The sequence below is a fragment of the Anser cygnoides genome, chromosome Z (assembly GCF_040182565.1).
Source record: "Anser cygnoides isolate HZ-2024a breed goose chromosome Z, Taihu_goose_T2T_genome, whole genome shotgun sequence".
Classification (NCBI taxonomy): domain Eukaryota; kingdom Metazoa; phylum Chordata; class Aves; order Anseriformes; family Anatidae; genus Anser; species Anser cygnoides.
This window is the reverse complement of record NC_089912.1, coordinates 18,202,530-18,221,871: the sequence shown is the minus strand read 5'-3', so window position 1 is coordinate 18,221,871 and position 19,342 is coordinate 18,202,530. Positions and strand designations below refer to the sequence as shown.

The 19,342-nt window shown below is 39.0% G+C and overlaps 1 protein-coding gene and 1 long non-coding RNA gene across 4 annotated transcripts in view; one reads left to right on the top strand and one right to left on the bottom strand.

Moving 5' to 3' along the window:
- LOC106047879 (uncharacterized) overlaps positions 1–16,419 on the top strand; it is a 55,486-nt gene extending 39,067 nt beyond the window's left edge. The window contains exons 2-4 of one of the 2 annotated variants that reach the window (XR_007159437.2): positions 6,685–6,762; positions 12,727–12,851; positions 16,033–16,419. This is a non-coding gene — a long non-coding RNA (uncharacterized lncRNA). Of the gene's footprint in view, positions 1–6,684; positions 6,763–12,726; positions 13,447–16,032 lie in introns of those variants that run through there. The other variant, XR_010827901.1, reaches the window with a different exon arrangement.
- LVRN (laeverin) overlaps positions 1–19,342 on the bottom strand; it is a 42,889-nt gene that overhangs the window by 15,704 nt on the left and 7,843 nt on the right. For both annotated transcript variants that reach the window (XM_048052122.2, XM_048052127.2), the window contains exons 2-12: positions 18,034–18,176; positions 16,664–16,803; positions 14,354–14,480; positions 12,258–12,412; positions 10,760–10,873; positions 8,404–8,547; positions 8,021–8,086; positions 7,820–7,885; positions 6,549–6,721; positions 5,027–5,103; positions 1,351–1,490 (exon numbers count right to left, since the gene is read on the bottom strand). In XM_048052122.2, coding sequence (XP_047908079.1) covers positions 1,351–1,490; positions 5,027–5,103; positions 6,549–6,721; positions 7,820–7,885; positions 8,021–8,086; positions 8,404–8,547; positions 10,760–10,873; positions 12,258–12,412; positions 14,354–14,480; positions 16,664–16,803; positions 18,034–18,176 — 1,345 coding nt within the window. The remainder of the gene's footprint in view (positions 1–1,350; positions 1,491–5,026; positions 5,104–6,548; positions 6,722–7,819; positions 7,886–8,020; positions 8,087–8,403; positions 8,548–10,759; positions 10,874–12,257; positions 12,413–14,353; positions 14,481–16,663; positions 16,804–18,033; positions 18,177–19,342) is intronic.

The window sequence follows — 19,342 nt, the reverse complement described above, 5'->3', positions numbered from 1 at the left end:
ACATATTAAAACATATCCTGTATTTTAAGATGAAGTTGTTTATGTGATTTTAGGAGCATTTATATATATATATAAATATACAACTGCATAACACTATGTGTGGAACTTCAAGACCTTCTTCTTTGCATTCTGAAATTAAAATAAAGAAACTGTACATTCCCTAAAAATAGCCTTGTTATATCATTCTGGCACATTTTTTCCTTTTGAAGCTTCAATTCAGAATACATACTCACATTAGTCCAGACTGGAGTGTCTGACAACCGTCACTAACTACCTTACTGAGGAAGGACTGCGGGTGAGTCTCTGCCTACAGCTCATGCTGATCCCTCTTCATCTTCTCCCTGTTTCCATAATGGTAAGGCTTGGCTGCTGCTCTAGCCAACCTTAGCACCAACCAGTACCAAAGCACAGCTCCAAGTCAGCAGTTCGTTCTGACTTAGATTTGCTGTGAAAGAAAAGCTTAGAAAAAAGAAGCCAGTGTGCCACAGAGAGGCTTGGTCACACCTGTGTGTTCTGATTAGCCTCGTATTCAGACCTCCCAGATAAGTCATCTGACTGCACATTACTAGTGTGTGCCCCAGACTCAGAAAGCTTAAACTTTCTCAGCTTTGTTATCAAAACCAATGAACCGATATTATTACCAGAGCCTCTCTCTCACTCTAGGTCTTGGAAACATTAAATGCTATGCAACCCTATATATGGCAGTATGGATGGGTTGCTCTATGCCTCATTTACGTCCAGCCCATGCTGTGGCAAGTCAGAGGTGACATGAAATCTCCTCTGTGTTGTATAGTCTACAGAGGACTAAAAGAGCCCTGGTAGTACTGTCTGGAACCTCTCAGAACATTCTTCACACAACACACACACATAAAGCCCAAAACACCCAAAAACTCCATCAGATGCATTTTTTGTTGTTGCTGTTTCATTGGCAGAAATACAGTGCTTTGAGGAAATGTGGAAATAAAAACTTTCTCCTAACTTTCCTCTCCGTGTTTACCTAACAGCAGATAAAGCTTAGTCATACATTCACACTGATAAATCTTCAAGCCAAATTTAAGATATTGGAAGATCCACAAGTCGTTAAGACAACTTTCAAGACAGAATGCCATCTTATGTATGCTATTTTTCAACTTAATGCTTATGTGAAACTACTTGGGCCTGTTCCTATTCCACTATGGAAGTCTGCCAGTGACTTTAGTCATGCCATGGTGGATCATTTGTTCTTATGTGATATATATGAATTCTTGTTGTTCCAGGTTTTCATCAAAGTGATTACTGGTAAGAACTGCAAGAAGAAATACATGGAAAGAAGCCAATTTATAAGTTTTAAAAAAACAAATATGATCTTACCTTTGGATCATTTTCAAGCAAGTGTACTAATCTTTTTAAGTTTAACTGATCATAGTTCACTCTGTAGTATCCACTTAAATTTACATTTAGCAAGATCCAGTCATATTCTGATTCTGACACTTGCATTTCAGGAAAAAAATCTGTAAAATGATATTAAAAAGTATTATTTTATTTTATGCACCCTGATAAATTCTCTTGCATTTATGAACAGTGGACTCAATGATCCCCTGTGACAGAGGTCTGAGGCTGGACACAATGAGAATCAACAAAAGCAGGTGCATTTGTGATCTATGCTCTGCACAGAAGAATAACTTCAACATCCACCTGACCCCTCAGGAACTGAGCACTCTGAAGATGGCAAAAGGCGGGCTGAAGACCCATGCTTCTCCTAAACCACTGGCTAGTAGGCAGTCCATAGAATCACAGAATCACAGAATATGCTGAGTCAGAAGGGATCTGCAAGAATTGTTGAGTCCAGCTCCTGACTCTACACAGCACCACCCAAAAATCAGACCCTACGTCTGACAGCGTTGTCCAAACACTTCTTGAACTACGGCATGCTCGGTGCTGTAACCACATCCCTGGGAGCCTGTCCCAGTGCCTGACCCCCCTCTGGGTGCAGAACCTTTCCCTAACCCCCAGCCTGACCCTCCCCTGTCCCAGCTCCATGCCGTTCCCTCGGGTCCTGTCGCTGTCCCCAGAGAGCAGAGCTCAGCGCCTGCCCCTCCGCTCCCCTCGTGAGGGAGCTGCAGGCCGCCATGAGGCCTCCCCTCAACCTGCTCTGCTCTGGGCTGAACAAACCAAGGGACCTCAAATGTTCCTCATATGTCTTCCCCTCCAGAACCTTCACCATTTTCATAGCCCTTCTTTGGTCACTCCCTAATAGTTTTATGTCCTTTTTACACTGTGTTGCCCAGAACCGCACACAGTTCTCGAGGTGAGGCCACACCAATGCAGAGTAGAGTGGGAGAATCAGTTTGGAGAGTTCTGTAAGGTCATCTAAAAGTAAACAGCTTGGGGCTATATGATCTTTAAGGTCCCTTCCAATCTGAGTCATTCTATGATTCATTCTATGATTCAATACCTCCACATACCAAGACATGCACCCTTGACACACCCGCTGCTCCCAGTGTTCCTCCAAAACACAACCTTCAGTACCCAACAGAACAGCTGCCTACTAGAATTTATATAAAAGGTGATCAAGAAAAACAAAACAGCTAGGTTTATGTGAGAGGCAAACAACTGAAAAAGATTACTTTAAATAAAAGTCCTGTAGTCCTGCTGAGTTACATCACATCCTAAAGTCTCCTTTTTTCAGTTGTTTCATTTCACTACTGCCTACATTAGGTGTTTGTCTGATTATTTGCTCCTGATAGCTTACAGGGCACTGTGAGGGAACAGAGCAGCCTTGAAGGCTTTAAGGTGATTCAGACTCTGCTTCAACTGGGTATGATCAGCTTGGTTTAAGAAGATGGCAAACTCTCATAACACAATAAATCAGTATTGGTGAGAAGGCAGGGACTACTGTGTGTTTTGACAGAGCAAGTACTACAGGATTCATCCTGAGTCATTCTCACAAATAAAACAAAAGGAAAATGTCACACATGACAGTTACTAACTTAAGCATTTAAAAGACCATGGTGGCTAGGATATGGCACTAGCAGTGTTTTCCATATACTATTTCGATGCTCTGCTAATCATCAGAAGGACTTTTAGATGCATCTAAGATAGCAGACTTATGCTCAGAGATGCAGCCCATTCCTAAGCTACACCCCCAGGCCAAGTGAAACATGTTCTACCGCAGCAGCATGGTTTGCTTGTGTTTCGCCATTCACTGAACAGATGTGCATCACTCAGGGATTGTGTCTTTACCTGCCAGAGACCAATGCAATTGTATTAGCAGAAGATAAGTATCTAGACATTGCCAGAGAAGCCTTAAACCAACAGGACAGGCTGTTAACACTGTATAGCACAGCTGTGAAAGAACGTGCTTGGTTACTGACAGCTTGGAGCTCATGACTCAATTTAACCTGTTCAGAAGTAAAAGAAATCAGCTCCCATGTAGCTCTTTTCAGCAAAAATAAAAATACGCGGCATCACTTTTGAATTTTTCCTTTTTTATGTATTGTTATATCACTGCAGAAGCTATTCCAAAATTTTAGGCAAACCAGTACTTCATACCAAATCCCTCATTTTCATTTACCCAAACCATGCTCATGAACACTTCTGAATCACAACAATAATAGAAGTTCTCAACCAGAAGCCATTTCAGTCTCACAGGAGCGAATTGGTAGCAGAATTGAAAAATATCTCAACATTTTTACCCTTGTAAGGAACCATCTGGTTTATCTCTACATCAAAAAGTCAAAAAACGATATCAGATTTTTTTTTTTTTTAATCTTCAAGCTTGAAAGCAAGTCACTTGGCTGAAGTCTAGTGTCTGGGAAGTTTCATACATGGCTTTCAAATACTAGTGGAATGCATTTTAAAGACTGAATTTCTACTTTATTGTAGTTCCTTCAGGCAGATGCAACACAATGTTTATTTCATAAATTCTTCTGTAGCTCTTAAATCACATAATGGGTGAGGAAATGGAATTGCTGTCATTTCAATAATATAAGCTAGCATGTAACACTAGTCCTTCCAAGCAAGCAGTGCTTAACACTTCTTTCCTATAAATTTTCTGATTTTTCACCTCACTGGAACATCCACTGATTGCTTATTTATTTGCCCATATACTGTGAAATAATCACTCAAGCTATCTTATTGCCTAATAAACAGGGTAAGACCATTGCAAACAGAGGGCAGAGAGTGAAAAAACACACACACTGTATTGTAGTTTTGCTCTTAAGCATTCAATGAACACAACAGTCTGTGCACCTACTTGTAACTGATTCAAGGTCTGATAGAGCTGAGGGGTGACTTACCAAAGAAAACTAATTCACCCATTCTAATTATTACTTTTCTTCTTTCTCAAAAAATACAGATGTTTATTGGAAAGCACTAGAATGAGAAAACTGGATTTTGTATTTGAGTGGAGATACCTATAAACTCACTTTTTTATTATAAACTCTTAAAACCTTTTGGAATTCTATGCTGTTGATAAGATTATTTTTGCATTAAATTTGCATAAACAAATTACACAGTGTTGAAAAAGCTCATTTTCTGGTTTTACAGATATCCGTGCTTAACAATGTTTTTTCTCTTCACACAGCTGGTTTTAATCTTTTTCAGTTTTCATATTTACTTCTTGAGCTTGATCATTTTCTGATGTATCACAGACAAACTCTGAGATGCTACCTATATTCAGAATCTCGCTTTAATGTTAGTAGGATCTGCTAAAGTAAAACTAATAAAGAAGCGTGAGGAGCTTGAAGTTTGGATTTGTGTACAAAATGACAAAATTAAAATTACTGTGGAAATCTAGGTTCATAACAGGAATAGAGATTCTATCATATTATTAAAAACAAACTGAAGTTTGATGCAACATAGAGAAAAATGTGTTAACTTATTTGAAAATGTATTGCTATTTTAATTAAAATTAACACAACAGTTAGATGTAGACTTTAGTGGAATATCTCCCTAAGCAATTCAAATATGTATTTTTTTTTAAAGAAGTATTAAGCATGTTTTTGTCATGTTGGTTTTAGCATGTGTGAACAAATACATTACTTACTGCTGCTTTTATCTAGCCATATTAGAGGTTTTGATGATCCATTTCTCATCCAAGAAATAGGAACAATCCATGTGTTGCTTAACAAAAAGAGATAATATAATTAATTATTTTGCTTAAAAAACAAAAGAAACAAACAAAAAACTTCTTTGATGTTGCTAAACTAAATGCAAATGAGTTCTTACAAGAATTTCCATCTACCATCTCTCCTCTCTGATACACAAAACAGTGTCAGGTGGTGGTACTTATGCTGGATCAGCACTTAGGTTCATTGATGATAAAGGAGTTTTAGCCTGGATTTAAACAGGCACTCATATTTAGACTGTTCTGTGCCAGACCTTTTTTATATCACTGCATCCCTGTGCTCTGGCTGTCCTTCTCCAGGTGATAATTTTATTTTCCCCACTTGTTACACTTCACCTTATTTCTGGAGACTGTAAATATTCTTTTCAGAAGTGCACCTACTAAAACAGGCTCCAGGCAAGCAATACAACTGTAATTCTGATGACTTTAATTTCCCTTCTGAGGGAATCTAAATCTCCCAGTGAAAACAGATAAACTATGACAGCCTGAAGTTGTTAATGAAAATGAAAAATTCTGTAATACTTGTCCTGGATTTGCTTAAATTCACATGGTATTGCCTCCTGCTGTAACTAGAGTAACAGACATGATGTTTGTAACTTGGAACTCCTTATCTAAGATAGCCAAAGACATTGATTGGACTAGTTTTCTACATTTCCTGGAGCTTGGAAGCAAAGGAAACTCTATGGTTCTCATCAAAATTTTGCTTTTCGCTCTCTGCATGACTAGCAACAGCAGCCAGGAAAAAAATGCTTTGGGTTATGCTCCCCTTTATACTTCCCTAGGTGATAACTCATCTCATGGACTTTCTCCATACATCCCAAAGCTCATGACAAATGCTGAATTTCACAGAAGTTCAAACTCTGGCCGTGAGTTTCCCAAGTGGATGACCAAAGACAGCTCCTTCTATCATTGTTTTTAGGTATCTAAATATGCAGCACAGCCTTTAAAAGTACCAGGAACTCAGCAATGCTCACTGACAGTCAGGAGCTTTAGAGCTGCACGTCAGGTACTCAGTGCTTTCTGAGTAAGGAGGCATCTACAACAACCCCTTTGTCTTTTCTACAATGATGATACCGGAAATATGTCAACTGGAAAGAAGCTGCCACATGGTTCAGGTAGGTCCCCAGTCCCCAGTCTGGACAACTGAGATGAAGAATGAAGAAAATGCGGGGCAAAACTCCTGCCCTGAAACATATTCATGGCCTGTATGTCCTTCCTTTTATTATGTGGCTAGAAGTCACTGCTGCAGAGGAACGCAACCTTCAGTGAAACAAGCAACTTGAAAAACTATCACAAACTCCAGTTTTAAACAAAATTTACTTTACAGTTCATGCTACAAGGGAAAAAAAAAAAAAGTTAAGAAATCAGATCGTCAAAACATAATGAAGTTTCCTGCAACAAACAGGGAATAAACATACGATAAGGACACAACTAAACATACTTGTAAGAATCAGTACTGGTGTTTTCATTCTTTTTATTAAGAAATTGTTCCTGACTGATTGTGCCAGTGGTTATGTTTAATGTTAAAACTGGAAACCCATTTTGGCATGTCCAGGAATCCATTATTTTTTTTACAGATGCTGGCAACTGAACTTCATCCTGTGCATCTACAACCTTCAAGAGAAACAGGAATTAGAAAGATTGAGGACAAACAGGTACTTACTGATTCTGCTTTAGCAACAATCTAGGGGTTGTTCTAACACATTAGAGAAAATAATTGCTTAGCAGTTTGCTGGTCTTTGAATCGTGCACCAAATCAATGTATCAATGTGTAAAGAATGTTATTGGCTTTATTATACTGAGAGCATGAGCCTTTACAGGAATTATGACATTTGGAGAAGACGTTTCTCATTCTTATAACCTGACTGCTAACCTTTCTCTTTTTAGTGTTAATATACTTACACCCCTGTATGGCTGTGACAGACTTAATTTATTAATTTTGCTGAAATAAAGCTACCAGAAGACAAGAGATTTTTAAGTTACAGCCTAATATACAAACTGAACAGCAAAGACATTCCGAAAAAGATACTAAGCTAGGGTTCCAACCAGTGTGAACTGGTATCTGTTGGCATAGAAGATGTGACAGACTTGCATATCTGAAATTGTGGCACTCTTGTTCTTAACCTAAGACTTTTCTGTAACACAGTGAAAGCCTTTTTTAGAGGAATAGGGAAATGCTTGTTTGTATTTTTTTTTAAATAAACCTATCATTAGCACCTTTTTTCTTATTCAGATTTCTGCCAAAATAAGCAAAGGATGAAATGTTGAGCTACTGCCCTGGACTTTGCTGAACTGTGAGACTATAGACTTTGCTGGATCTGTGAGATATCAGCATCCTTAATCATCAAGCCCAAAACATCACACTCTTTGATCTGGCAAAACATAAGCTCCAGAAAAAATGCAAAGGCTATGCAAAGGCTATGCAAATTCATGTAGGCTAAGGCGATCCATGAGCCTGAAAACTCCACTTGACCCTAATTTTCCATCTCATTTCTCTACTCCTTGTACTTGGCTGCACTGATCTCAAGTGCCGTTAAGCAGCCAAATAAACATTTCTGTTTATTTGAGAGCCGGCAAAGCAATTTTTTTTTTTTTGAGGGAAAGACTGCACTAAGGATAGCCAAATCCAGCGCAGTCTTCTGCAAGTAGTATGTACCCTTCATTTGATCTACACCAAACCCCAGAGCAAAATACTGAAGATAAAATGAGTACCATCTGTATGTGGGTCCAGAGATCATCTTGGTTAGCATTTGAAAAGGAAAATTCTTTCAGATATGACTGCAGGAAAACAAGCAGAAGCATCAGAATTCATGACAGTTCAATAAAAAACATCAGAAGGGCAGACAGTACTTTGTACACTTGCCATTTTCAAGCTTATAAATCAAGATGATGATGTTAGTTTTCCAAACTTACATTAAGAGCTTTGATAAACAACTTCTCAGTCAGAAAACCAGAAAGCATCCAGGTAATAGAAGCCCCCTGAAGTACAAAACAAGCTATGAGAAAACTTCAGTTATTGTTGCAATTATTATTGCAGTATTTTTTCAAACTATTTCAGAAAAGTTAGTTTACTCCCATGCTTTGTAGTTCATGGTGATTAAAAATGTTTTCAGTTTCTTTCAGAGAAAGATTTGCAACACCCAATATGTTTGTGTGTGCAGCAAAAACAAATCTTGAATGACAAAACTACAAAGCATTGTAATTCAAGAGGATATTCCACTCTACTTCTCAAACATACTTTGTATCATGTTAGTTCGCAATATACAAGAATCAGGAAGAATTTTGTATTTTTTCACCTTGTTGTACGTGATGCTGTCAAACAGAGAAATTAATGAAAATGATCCTTTGATCTTGTCTTCATTTTCTGACAGTGATCGAACTCCTACTTCATTGTCTTCCCTTAAGACAGGTTGTACAACATGATCATAGAAGATTTTATCCTGCAAAGAAAAGACAAATCTAAGTGAACTGAACAGAAGATACGTATTCTTAGGTAGATACTGTGGATTATGGTATTAGCACTAATAGAAATAGCCTGTCAATAAACAAGGGATGATCCTTTTCCCTCTCCATAACTTCCCCTTGAGGTAAAAAGGACTTTACACCCAATCTTAACATTTTCCACATGCTACTGCTTTTGGCAGTGAAAATTTTAAATCTGTGATGACATTGGGCTTGGGCCTGACAAAGATGATTACACTCTAATCCTCAGGGAAGAAGAAGTCAGTTACATTAAACAGCAAGTAAAACTAACACTGAATACTGAAAACATTTATCTCATCTACATTGGTATGTCATTAGTATGCCACATTTTCCTCTTAAATTCTGTATTTCTCCTGCTGCAACCCTGAAAAATAATCCAAAAACTAAACACTTGATTATAGCAAGGCTTAACTGTGCAGCATTTTGGCTGTCACCCAGCAAAAAATACAGAAGGAAAACTGCTCCTTTGGTGTAAATCAGTGAAGTTCTCCTTCTGACAAATGATTATTTATTTTCTCACAGCTGATTATCCATCCTATGACTGAATGTTAAATGACATAATTAGTTAAAGAAAACTAATAAATTTTTAAAACACCATAGGCCACTTTGAGCACTTCCTCTTCTCAGGGAGAAGGACACAGGCTTTTGATTAAAGGGATCAAATTTGTTGACCAGTTTTTCTCTTTGTTAACAGTCAGTGAATATAGTTTTCCAGGTTCACTTTGCAGCAGGGTGGTGATCAGTGGCACAAAGTCTAGTTTAAGGCCAGTATCTAGCAGTGTACCCCAGGAGTCTAGTCCTGCTTAGCATCTTCGTTAATGGTTTGGATGATGGGGCAGAGTGCAGCCACAGCAACAGTACATGCTGAGGGCTGACTGGGTGGAAAGCACCTTGACAGAAAAGGACCTGGGGTCCTGGTGGACACCAAGTTCAACACTAGCCTGCATTGTGCCCTTGCTCCTAAGAAGGCTAACGGTGTCCTGGGCTGTCCATCCTCAGAAGGTGTCTGGACATGGTCCTGGGCAACCTGTTCTGGGTGGCCCTACCTGAGCAGGGGTTGGAGCAGGTGCCAATACCAGTATTAAAATTTACTTTACAGGCATAAATAGAATGGCAACCACTGGTTTTTAGAAGAGTAAGCTTCAAAATAAGAAAATTAAAATAAAAAGGAGACAACGACTTACTTCCAATTTAAAATTCAGCTGCTTTTATACTTTTCAATGATATTAAAATAATTGCACTGCAGAGAATAAAGTGAGCTGTTGTTGAAGTTCAGAGGAAGAGGTTAGCACATCCCTGACCTAAAAATCCTTCTGAAATAATTTGTTGGACATGCTTGTATTAGTTTTCAATTAAGCATGTAATTAAGTACTTTGGCAAATTAGAGAAGGAAAGGGACGAATGGTATTCCATCTGAGCCAAATGAAAAGCACACTGGATTACCCACAGCCTCAGGTCTGCCCAAACTAAGAGCTTCTCCTTCCTTCAGAGGCTGAGGGCACTGTGCAGAGACATTTCTGAGTGTACAGGCGAGTGCACCTCAACTGATGGCTACCGTCAGTGGCATCCATTCTCCTGCTGCAGAGATTAATGATAGATGCAGTTTTCCAACACAGAGTGGGATTTATGCTTATTCCCATTAGGGCAGAAAGAAGGAGCTTTTACCCTCCCATCAGATTAGCTGGGGCTACGTGCACTACAATTTGCCTTATCCACAACCAAACATCCATCCTGATGAAGTAGAATGTCCCAGCTTAGACACTGCCCAGTGAACGTACCTGAGATATGGGGTGCCCAGCTCTCACACACAGAGCTTGGAAGCACAGGGAGGGAAACCGTCAGCTTCAGAATCCAGGAAAAAACAGACAGGTTTGTTAAATCACAGATCTGGGGTAAAACACCAGCCCAGTTCTTTATATCCTTGTCACCACAGAGACACAGCTCTCTAGCGGTCCTCTGTGCCAGGTGTAAGAGAGCTGGGCATGATCACAGCCCCCAGCTGATGGAAACTCTCAAGGGAAGAATGAAGAGCTGCTGTTCATTCCCAAGGGAGTGAAGCTGCTAATCCCATGGCTTAATTAAATCCCATCTCCTGCATTTTTCTTTTCTTCCTACATGCTGAAACTTTAGTGCCTTAGCTTACTTAATTCAGTAACTGCTAGCACTTACCAGTGAAAGCTTGGGTTGAACAAAGGTAGCTCCCAGGTACTCAAAGTAAGACGCCAGCCCCTCATTAAGCCACAGATCATTCCACCAGTTCATTGTAACCAGATTTCCAAACCACTTAAATAGAAAGAAAAAAAAAAAGTCTTAATATCTCTTTGGATTGCTGTTTTCATTCTTGTAGGTTAAACACGCACTATCACTGAAGGAACTTTATTTAACATGTACATGTCAACCGAATATAATGCGGAATATTCGTGCATATAGTGAAAATTCAGTAGAAAAAAAATGCATTTCAGAAAAAGTCAAAAGTCAGTTATTTTTAATTGTTTCACCTACAATTTCATGCCATGAGCACATCAGTGCATCATGTCAGTCTTCTACTATATTTAATTTTAAATACTTCCCAATAAAGTTTCAAGATCTAAAAGATCATATCAGGCTACAATTAAAAATAGGACATTTATCAAACAATTACAAAAACATTTTCCAAAGAGTCACTCATAAATAATAATAACTTTTGTTTTTCCATGTTCTTAACAAAAGGAAATTGTCAAGGGGATAATAAACAGAACTGGGGAAATAACCATTTCCAAAATCAGCAAATCCCTATCCTGGTGAGCAATAAAACTTCCCCAACAGCTGCTATGTACTCATATTTGGCAGTTCATATTTAAGAAAAAAATGATCATTTGAAGATTTGTACTTTATTTGTTAATTCTTAAAAGCTTGGACTATAGCTTTACTTTAAAGTTTAATTAAGTGCTGCCATTTATTTTATTGGCCTGCAATAAAGACAATCTGCTCATTTGAAGGTCTGAAAAGTTACAGACCTTGTCAGAAGGGCATACAAGTGTACTAGCCAAGTTAAACTCCTGTGCTAACTTTGTTGACTAGGTGCTTTCTTCTGGCAAAGAACACTAAATTAAATGTAGTTAATTAAAAAAAAAATGTGAAGTTGCATTGTCATTCCAAATCAAATAGAAACAACTCTGAAAATCTCCATGAAAGTTTAAAATATGTTCATGTTTCATTTGCTGTATGATATCACGGGCTTTCTTACAGAAAAACAAATTCCATTTGTAATATGTACATGCAATCCCACTATGCGGTAGCCCTTAAGAAGCTCATTCCTTCTCACATTGAGGTACCCAGTATACAGTATATAGACAGTACTGTCATCCCTACTTCCCTACAGTATCTTCTAGTATGGCATTCAGTTACTGTGTAAGATAAAAATATAAGTAGTCCGTTAACAGTTTTGTATCAATGAGTCATATGCAGTTGGTATGTAGACTATACTATGACAGAATATGACAAAATCTGCTTTTAATATTGATCTATCAGCAGAACAAAAGATCACACGAATAGTCTTTCAACCCTCTGGTGAAAATCCCCTACTGTTAAGTCACTATTTTTTGTCAATAATCAGTGACTGCATCATCAGCAACAGAAGGAAAAAAATTTATAGACAAATAAATGTACAGAATTTTTTACCACATGCCTGGTGTCCTAGCTCATGTGACACAATTATGGCAATCATTGCCTTTCTGCTTGTGAATTTATCACTTGGGAGGTACATCAGTGATGATTCTTGGAAAGTCATTAGCCCCCAGTTTTCCATAGCACCTGCTCCAAAATCAGGCAGTGCAACCAGATCTAAATTGATTCAAACAGAAAAAAAAAATGTATCTTAAAAATTTTTGGAAGTTAAATGCTCACATGATTTTATGATCACACTGGACAAGTATTCAGTGTGCAGTTAAAAGATAGTATATTTTTATCCTTTCTTTGCTATATTTTGGCAACACCCTTGAAAATACTTTGCAAAATTTCCCCGTGTCATTTTTCATCTATGATTGCCACTATTTCAGGGAGCTGTATAATAAATACCCGCAAAGCCCACATCTGTCCTGTATCTTGTACACAGAACATTTCTGAACAAAAATGAAGGCTGTATTCTACCTATGCAGGGAGCAGTTTTCCAGTTCAAATGTGGGAGCTGGAGGAAACGGAGATGTGCCCTGGATGAACATCAAGGATCTCAGAGGAGGATATACTGCTTGAACTCCGTAGCAGAGAACAAACTTTGCAAAAGGTACATGGAGTGTTTTTGAAGCAGACTAAATCTTGTACTGGAATTCAGCAGACCATGGGCCATTTCCAATCCAAAATCTACTCAGTTAACATGTGCATGACACTGAATCCAAGTGAAGTAGACTGTATCTCAGCCAGGCTTATCACTGCAGGCTTACAACAAAGCCAGCTTGGGGTGAAAGAGCTCACTTTTAACTGGGTTAAAAGCAGCTGAAAACAAATCCATAAATATCCCCAAATTTAAATGTGTTTATGTTTTGGTTTGCATTTTTAATTTGCGACAGAAATCTCTAGCATTTACAAGAAGCTATTCTTGTCAGATCTAATCCTACTGATTTTTAAGCAGAACTTCAAGGAAAGTCAGTGGGAAAAGCAGCTGAAATGCAGTATTGCATTACTGCAGGGACTGTAACAGTATTAACAGCATTCTGTGAAATTGTAATACTACCTAACAGGAAATCAGTGATACTGCTCCTCTACACCACTTTTGTAATATTTTTATAGCAATTAATCAACATATTGATGCTGCTGCTAAACAGAGGAATTCACCAGTGAAAAATAATTGTCTACAGTCCTTGGTTATCTTGCATGATTACTAAAATAATAAAGTTTTAAAAAAGCAACAACTGCATATATTACATTCTACGTAGGAAGTGCAGTGAGTAATTCTGTATATTATTCTAAACACATATATTACATTTACCCAGATGAAAATTTCTTTCTTTCAAGTGCCAAAATACAGATTTGACAAAGAAGCACACTATCTAGTCAAGAAAGGGAGGAAATTCTTCTCCCCCAGTTCTACGATCTGCCAAGATCATGGGCAGTTCCGCAACTCACATCAGATAAGCTCTACCTTCTGTGCTTTCAAAGTCCTAGCAATTTGTGTAACAGAGCAAGTTCCCTCATGACATCTGTGCTGAATGAAGCCTCTGTGAGTCCAGATACAAGCAGCAAACTGCACAGTGGGACCACATGATGGCACCCTTCTTTCTCGACTGAAGTGACTTAACTCGATTTTAAACAGAAATTGTTTCCTATGGGAATCTTTTTCCAGGGAGAAATGTTCATGAACATACAGCCAGCTCAACAGTCGGGTGAGGACACACTGAAGAAAGCAAGGAATGTTTTGGGGAAGCGTGTGTTACAGTAAGCAAGGTTTTATTAGGCACACTCAGGGACTCCAGCATCCTTGTTTGGCATGGCTCTTTCTGGGATGCATAGACTAAATGACTGAACAACTCCTTTTCCACTTTGTAGCCCTATCTGCCACTTTATTAGGAAATGTTACTTTAAAGAATGAGCTTGGTGTGAAGACAAGGGTGCTGAATGACAGGTTAAGAAGAGTCATGGTGCAGAAAGGAGAATTCAGTGAGTTAAAGCTTAAGGGTTTTATACCAGTAAGTTATAAGAAGAGAATATTGCAAGAGAACCCATTGTTTCTATAAATGTTATACCATCAACAGCTATTTCTGGTCCACTTAAGAAAATAATGAATCTCACCTGTCTTTGGCAGCGGGTAGCTGATGTTAAGTAAATCTTCCAGAAATGAAAATATTGGGCCTGTGATATTTAAAGCATAGTCAACATACCCATTTTTAACTGCCTCTTTCCGAGCCCAAATACGTATCTGCAATCAAAAAAAAAAAAAAAAAAAAAGGAAGCATTATTTCAGGCAACCCTAATATTTTCATTTTCTTTGCTTCTCTTCTATGAATCATTGTTTGAATATGCTGTCTGTCCACACCAGATCATGTAATGAGCTTTTTATGAAAAAAAAAATCCCAGCCCACATATTGCTGGACCTGACAAAATATGGCCCAGAGCCTAATCCTGCTAAAAATCAAGGAGAGATCCAGCACTTCAGAAGGGCCAAGACTTGAATCCAACTATAGATGATTGGAGCAATTGGATTCCTAATTATTCTTTTATTAAATACAAGATGCTGTAAAACTACTCAGATCCACACATCTTAAGCCAATGTATTCCAGCCAGTGGGCATTGGTGGCAGACCTTCCACTATTTTCCCAAAGAGAGAGAAATGGAAGTTCAGAGAGCTTTTGCTATCTGAACATACTAAACTCCTCTTGAGCTTTCTTACTGCCTGAAACAGAAAACTGGTTTCCCATTGCTGCTAGAGAGGGAGGAACCTCTGAGCAGAAGACCCCTGTACCTCTGAATAACGGAGACAGCAGCTGCAAGCTTTCCCTTCCAGTGCCCATTTGCTATGTCATGGTACTGAAGAGGGCAGCTGTTTGCCCAAAGTGACGGAGCAGACTGAGAAGAGGTTTATGTCTCCATCATGTACCTCTGGCTACAAGGACCCCAGGTGCCTAGCAGCTCAAAAGCTCAACATTTCTTGCACCTAAACTCAATACAGGGTTTCACAAGGAGCTGCAGAGCCAAACCCTAATAGCACAGTTGGGGAACCATCAGGATTTAATTTACAAGGGAAAAAATAAAGCATATTCAGTCAACAAAGTATTCTCAGCCTCTGAGCCCCTCTTTTCAGCCAAGGCTTCAGAGGGGTTTCAAAGACCAGATCTCTTCATTTTACAAAACCTAAACATAATGGGCAGACTTAAAACCCTAATCCCAGTATGAGTTTTGAAATATAATACGCATGTTTTTGGTTGTAATTCACTTACTGGAAATAATAAAACAGACACAATGAACATGCTTACACAAACATTGTGGAGGCATAAACTGAGCACCTCTGAAACCTGGGGTCAAAATACCCTCTTACCCCTAACAGCATGGGTGGTGCCTTTTTGCTCTGAAAGAACACTAGTTTTAAGGTTTTGTTTTGCTCACTATTGTCAGGAGACATCTGTCCAAGACAAATTTACCAGCCAGAGACAAAAGCGCCCAACAGGGTTTATGCAGGGGACAGCAGATATGACATATATGTCCAATCTTCGCTTTAAAAAGAAGCTTATATTGTGCTTCCTGCTATACCTCTGCACTGTCCTCTCACCTTGTCCTGCCTTTCTGTAGTAGGATGACAGTGAACTAATCACAGAGCTGGCACCAAGATCTCATTTATGAAGGGTAGCAAGTGTAGGGCTTTATGCTTGACTTCACCCTTTGTTTTGGGACAACTTGTTACATCTCTCCCCTGTTCACTTTCAACAAAAGAAGGAAAGCCAAACACCTAGTGCCATTGTATTATTTTTTTACAGCTTCCATCAAGATGATTTGGCCCTTGTAGTAGAAGAGGAAAACAGAATCCTCAGTGACGAAAAAGCTTCAAACACAAAACAGACACTTTTAAAGGTTAAAAAATGTGCTCATTGCAGAGAAAATAAATAAATAAATAAATAAAACAGTTAAAATAGAAGTATAAAAAAAGGCTTGGAGCAGAGTATTGCTTGTACTGAGTTCATGACAGACATCATCAAATGGCTTTGAACAACAATGCACTGCACTTCAATGATTTGTCACAGCAGTGGAAACTGATATTTTTTCCAACCAAGAGAGTTAAGAAGATAACAAGATTCTGAATTTTGAACATCACCCTCTGCAGAGTAGCTGCCCCTAAAGTCTTAACATGGAACACATACCTACTTTTGGATTTGTATCTGTAGGCACATATGAAATGATCAGCTCAGGATAATAAATTAATTGTTCCAAAGGAAAGCTTTCTGCAGAAATATCTGCAAGATAAATGTTAGCAGTTTTGCCACATAAGCAAATACTTTTTGGAATGGAAAACACAGTTAATGTCTCTGATATCTTCTAAAGCACATGATGCACCACAGAGCCAACTTCTGTCGTAAACTGCTATAATGTGTTATGCAGCCTAATATTTACCTCATTTCCCCGCTCAGTTCTGGTGACATAATCAAAATCACAAATCACAAAAGCAGTTATATAAGTTGACATTTTCAACGAAGTGTTAAAGGTAGTAACAGTCCACAGGCTTCCATTTTCGTCCCTCATCTCAGATGTGTCTAGAAAAACAAATTAAAGAAATAGTCAATCTATTGTTCTTCCAAAACAAACAAGGAATTAGTCTTTTCTGCATGTCTGTTGTTATTGTTGTTGTTACACCTCTCTTGATATGCTGTGTTTCTGCACTAACTTCATATGCTTCTGGTAAAAGGCAAGCAGCCAAACTTCTTGCTACCACTATATATCAGTCATTACCTTTCATTCAAACATCCAAAATCCACTCTTGAACTTCTTTACTAAAGTCTTGGAAGCATATCAAACTGCGTCAGTGTTAGGATGTGGACGAACTGTGGACAATTCATCCCATGCTGCATATCTCTAAAATGTATAATATATTACAATTCAAATATAGATTATGTGTACCTGAGAACTATGAAGTATTTATTCACATACCTTCCTTCTAAATGTGGGGGAAAACGGACAAGATTCTTAGGGGAAAAAAATTCTTCCAAGCAATTCTCACAGACATCGCATCCATTATAATTCCTAAATTACTTTGCTTCTATGCAAATCTCAAACTCTCCTTTTTATGGCTGAAATTTATTTAGGTGAAATTAAAATCATGGCACTGAAATGCAGGAAAAAAAAAAAGCCATTAAGAAGGGGGGTGAGAGATCCCACAGAGTCCAGTAAGAACAGTAATTTATGGAATTTGCTTGGAATCTTATACCCAACATGAATCTCACATGAGATCCCAGCAAGGGGCAGGAGGAGCATTTCCAGAGCATTATAGTCCTGTTATCCTTATTCTGCACACACACAGGAGGCTGCAGTCTCTCTGCATGCTAAAACACTTTTTCATATGATGTAAATACATCTTAAAAGCAGCTTAGAATGAAATGCAGTCCTTTAATACCACAATTACAGGCTTTGCATACTGGAGCTGCTGTTTTGCTTTAAGCAGATGTCATGCAGTAGGACAGACATGCTGACACAGCAGTAAATGGTAAGAATGAAGCCCTGCATGGCCTCCAGCAACCAGAGAAGTGCACATCACAACTGGCAGCATGGAGTTATTGCCATCAAAGACACTAATTGTGAATAACTCTCTCCAAATATTTAAGTTCATAGACACAGATTTTCTTCACATTTTCAAGGTATTAGCCCACAGGCAAAAGAATGCTGTTATATCAGATGATAAAGCTATAGCCTGTTCAGATAAATTTCACCCTTTTTAAGGTAATTCAAAGAACAAACAAACAAACATAAGTCTACCGTTGTTTACCTACCAATAGCAGGCATGTTGGAAAGAGCCACATAGCTTGGGTCGTGGATAATTCTGATATTAAATGTGGCCTTCATGGCAGGCTCATCAAAACATGGATAAACTGTCCTGGCATATGTTGGTTCCAGTTGGGAAGCAATCAGCACGCTATATTGAAAATACAAATAGGATAAATCCAGCATGCTACAGTTGATCAAAATCAATATATTGTGCATTAAAATGCCAAATACAAAGCACAAAGTTAATCACATGGATACGCAGGTTTCGAAAAGGTCTGGTTATTATTTCAAGTCTTGATCAAATCCCCACACCTAGCAGACAGCTCAGCTTGGATGCTTCTAGAGAAAACCAGTCTTTTTTGATTAGTTTATGGTTTGGGGTTGTTTTTTGTTTGTTTGTTTGTTTTTTTAAATATCTGGAAAAAGCTCCCAATTTTCAATATTTAAGCTTTTTAGTTTGGTTATTAAGACAGAGTTGATTAAAGTTTTGCACATAGCAGGCAAGTGCTCAAAAGTGATACAGTGCCAACCATCATAATTTGTTCTCCAGGGGTCGGTGTTGGGTCCCATCCTCTTTAATATCTTTATTGATGACTTGGACAAGGGAATTGAGTGCACCCTCAGTAAGCTTGCAGATGACACCAAGCTGGGGGGAAGTGTTGATCTGCCGCAGGGTAGGAAGGCCCTGCAGAGGGACCAAGACAGGTTGGATCGATGGGCAGAGGCCAAGGGGATGAGATTCAACATGGCTAAGTGCCAGATCCTGTACTTGGGGCACAACAACCACACACAGTGCTACAGGCTTGGGGTGGAGTGGCTGGAAAGCTGTGCAGAGAAAAAGGATCTGGAGGTGTTGGTTGATGCTCACCTGAACATGAGCCAGCAGTGTGCCCAGATGGCCGAGAAGGCCAACAGCATCCTGGCTTGCATAAGAAACAGTGTGGCCAGCAGGACCATGGAGGTGATTGTCCCCCTGTGCTCAGCTCTGGTGAGGCCGCACCTTGAGTACTGTGTTCAGCTTTGGGCTCCCCACTGCAAGAAGGACATGGAGGTGGTGGCGTGTGTACAGAGAAGAGCTACAAAGCTGGTGAAGGGCCTGGAACACAAGTCCTGTGAGGAGCAGCTGAGGGAACTGGGGTTTAGTCTGGAGAAGAGGAGGCTCAGGGGAGACCTTATTGCTCTCTACCTGAAAGGAAGTTGTGAGGAGCTGGGGCTCGGCCTCTTCTTGCAGATAACTAGTGATAGGACTAGAGGGAATGGCCTCAAGTTGTGCCAGGGGAGGTTCAGGTTGGAAATGAGGAGACATTTCTTCTC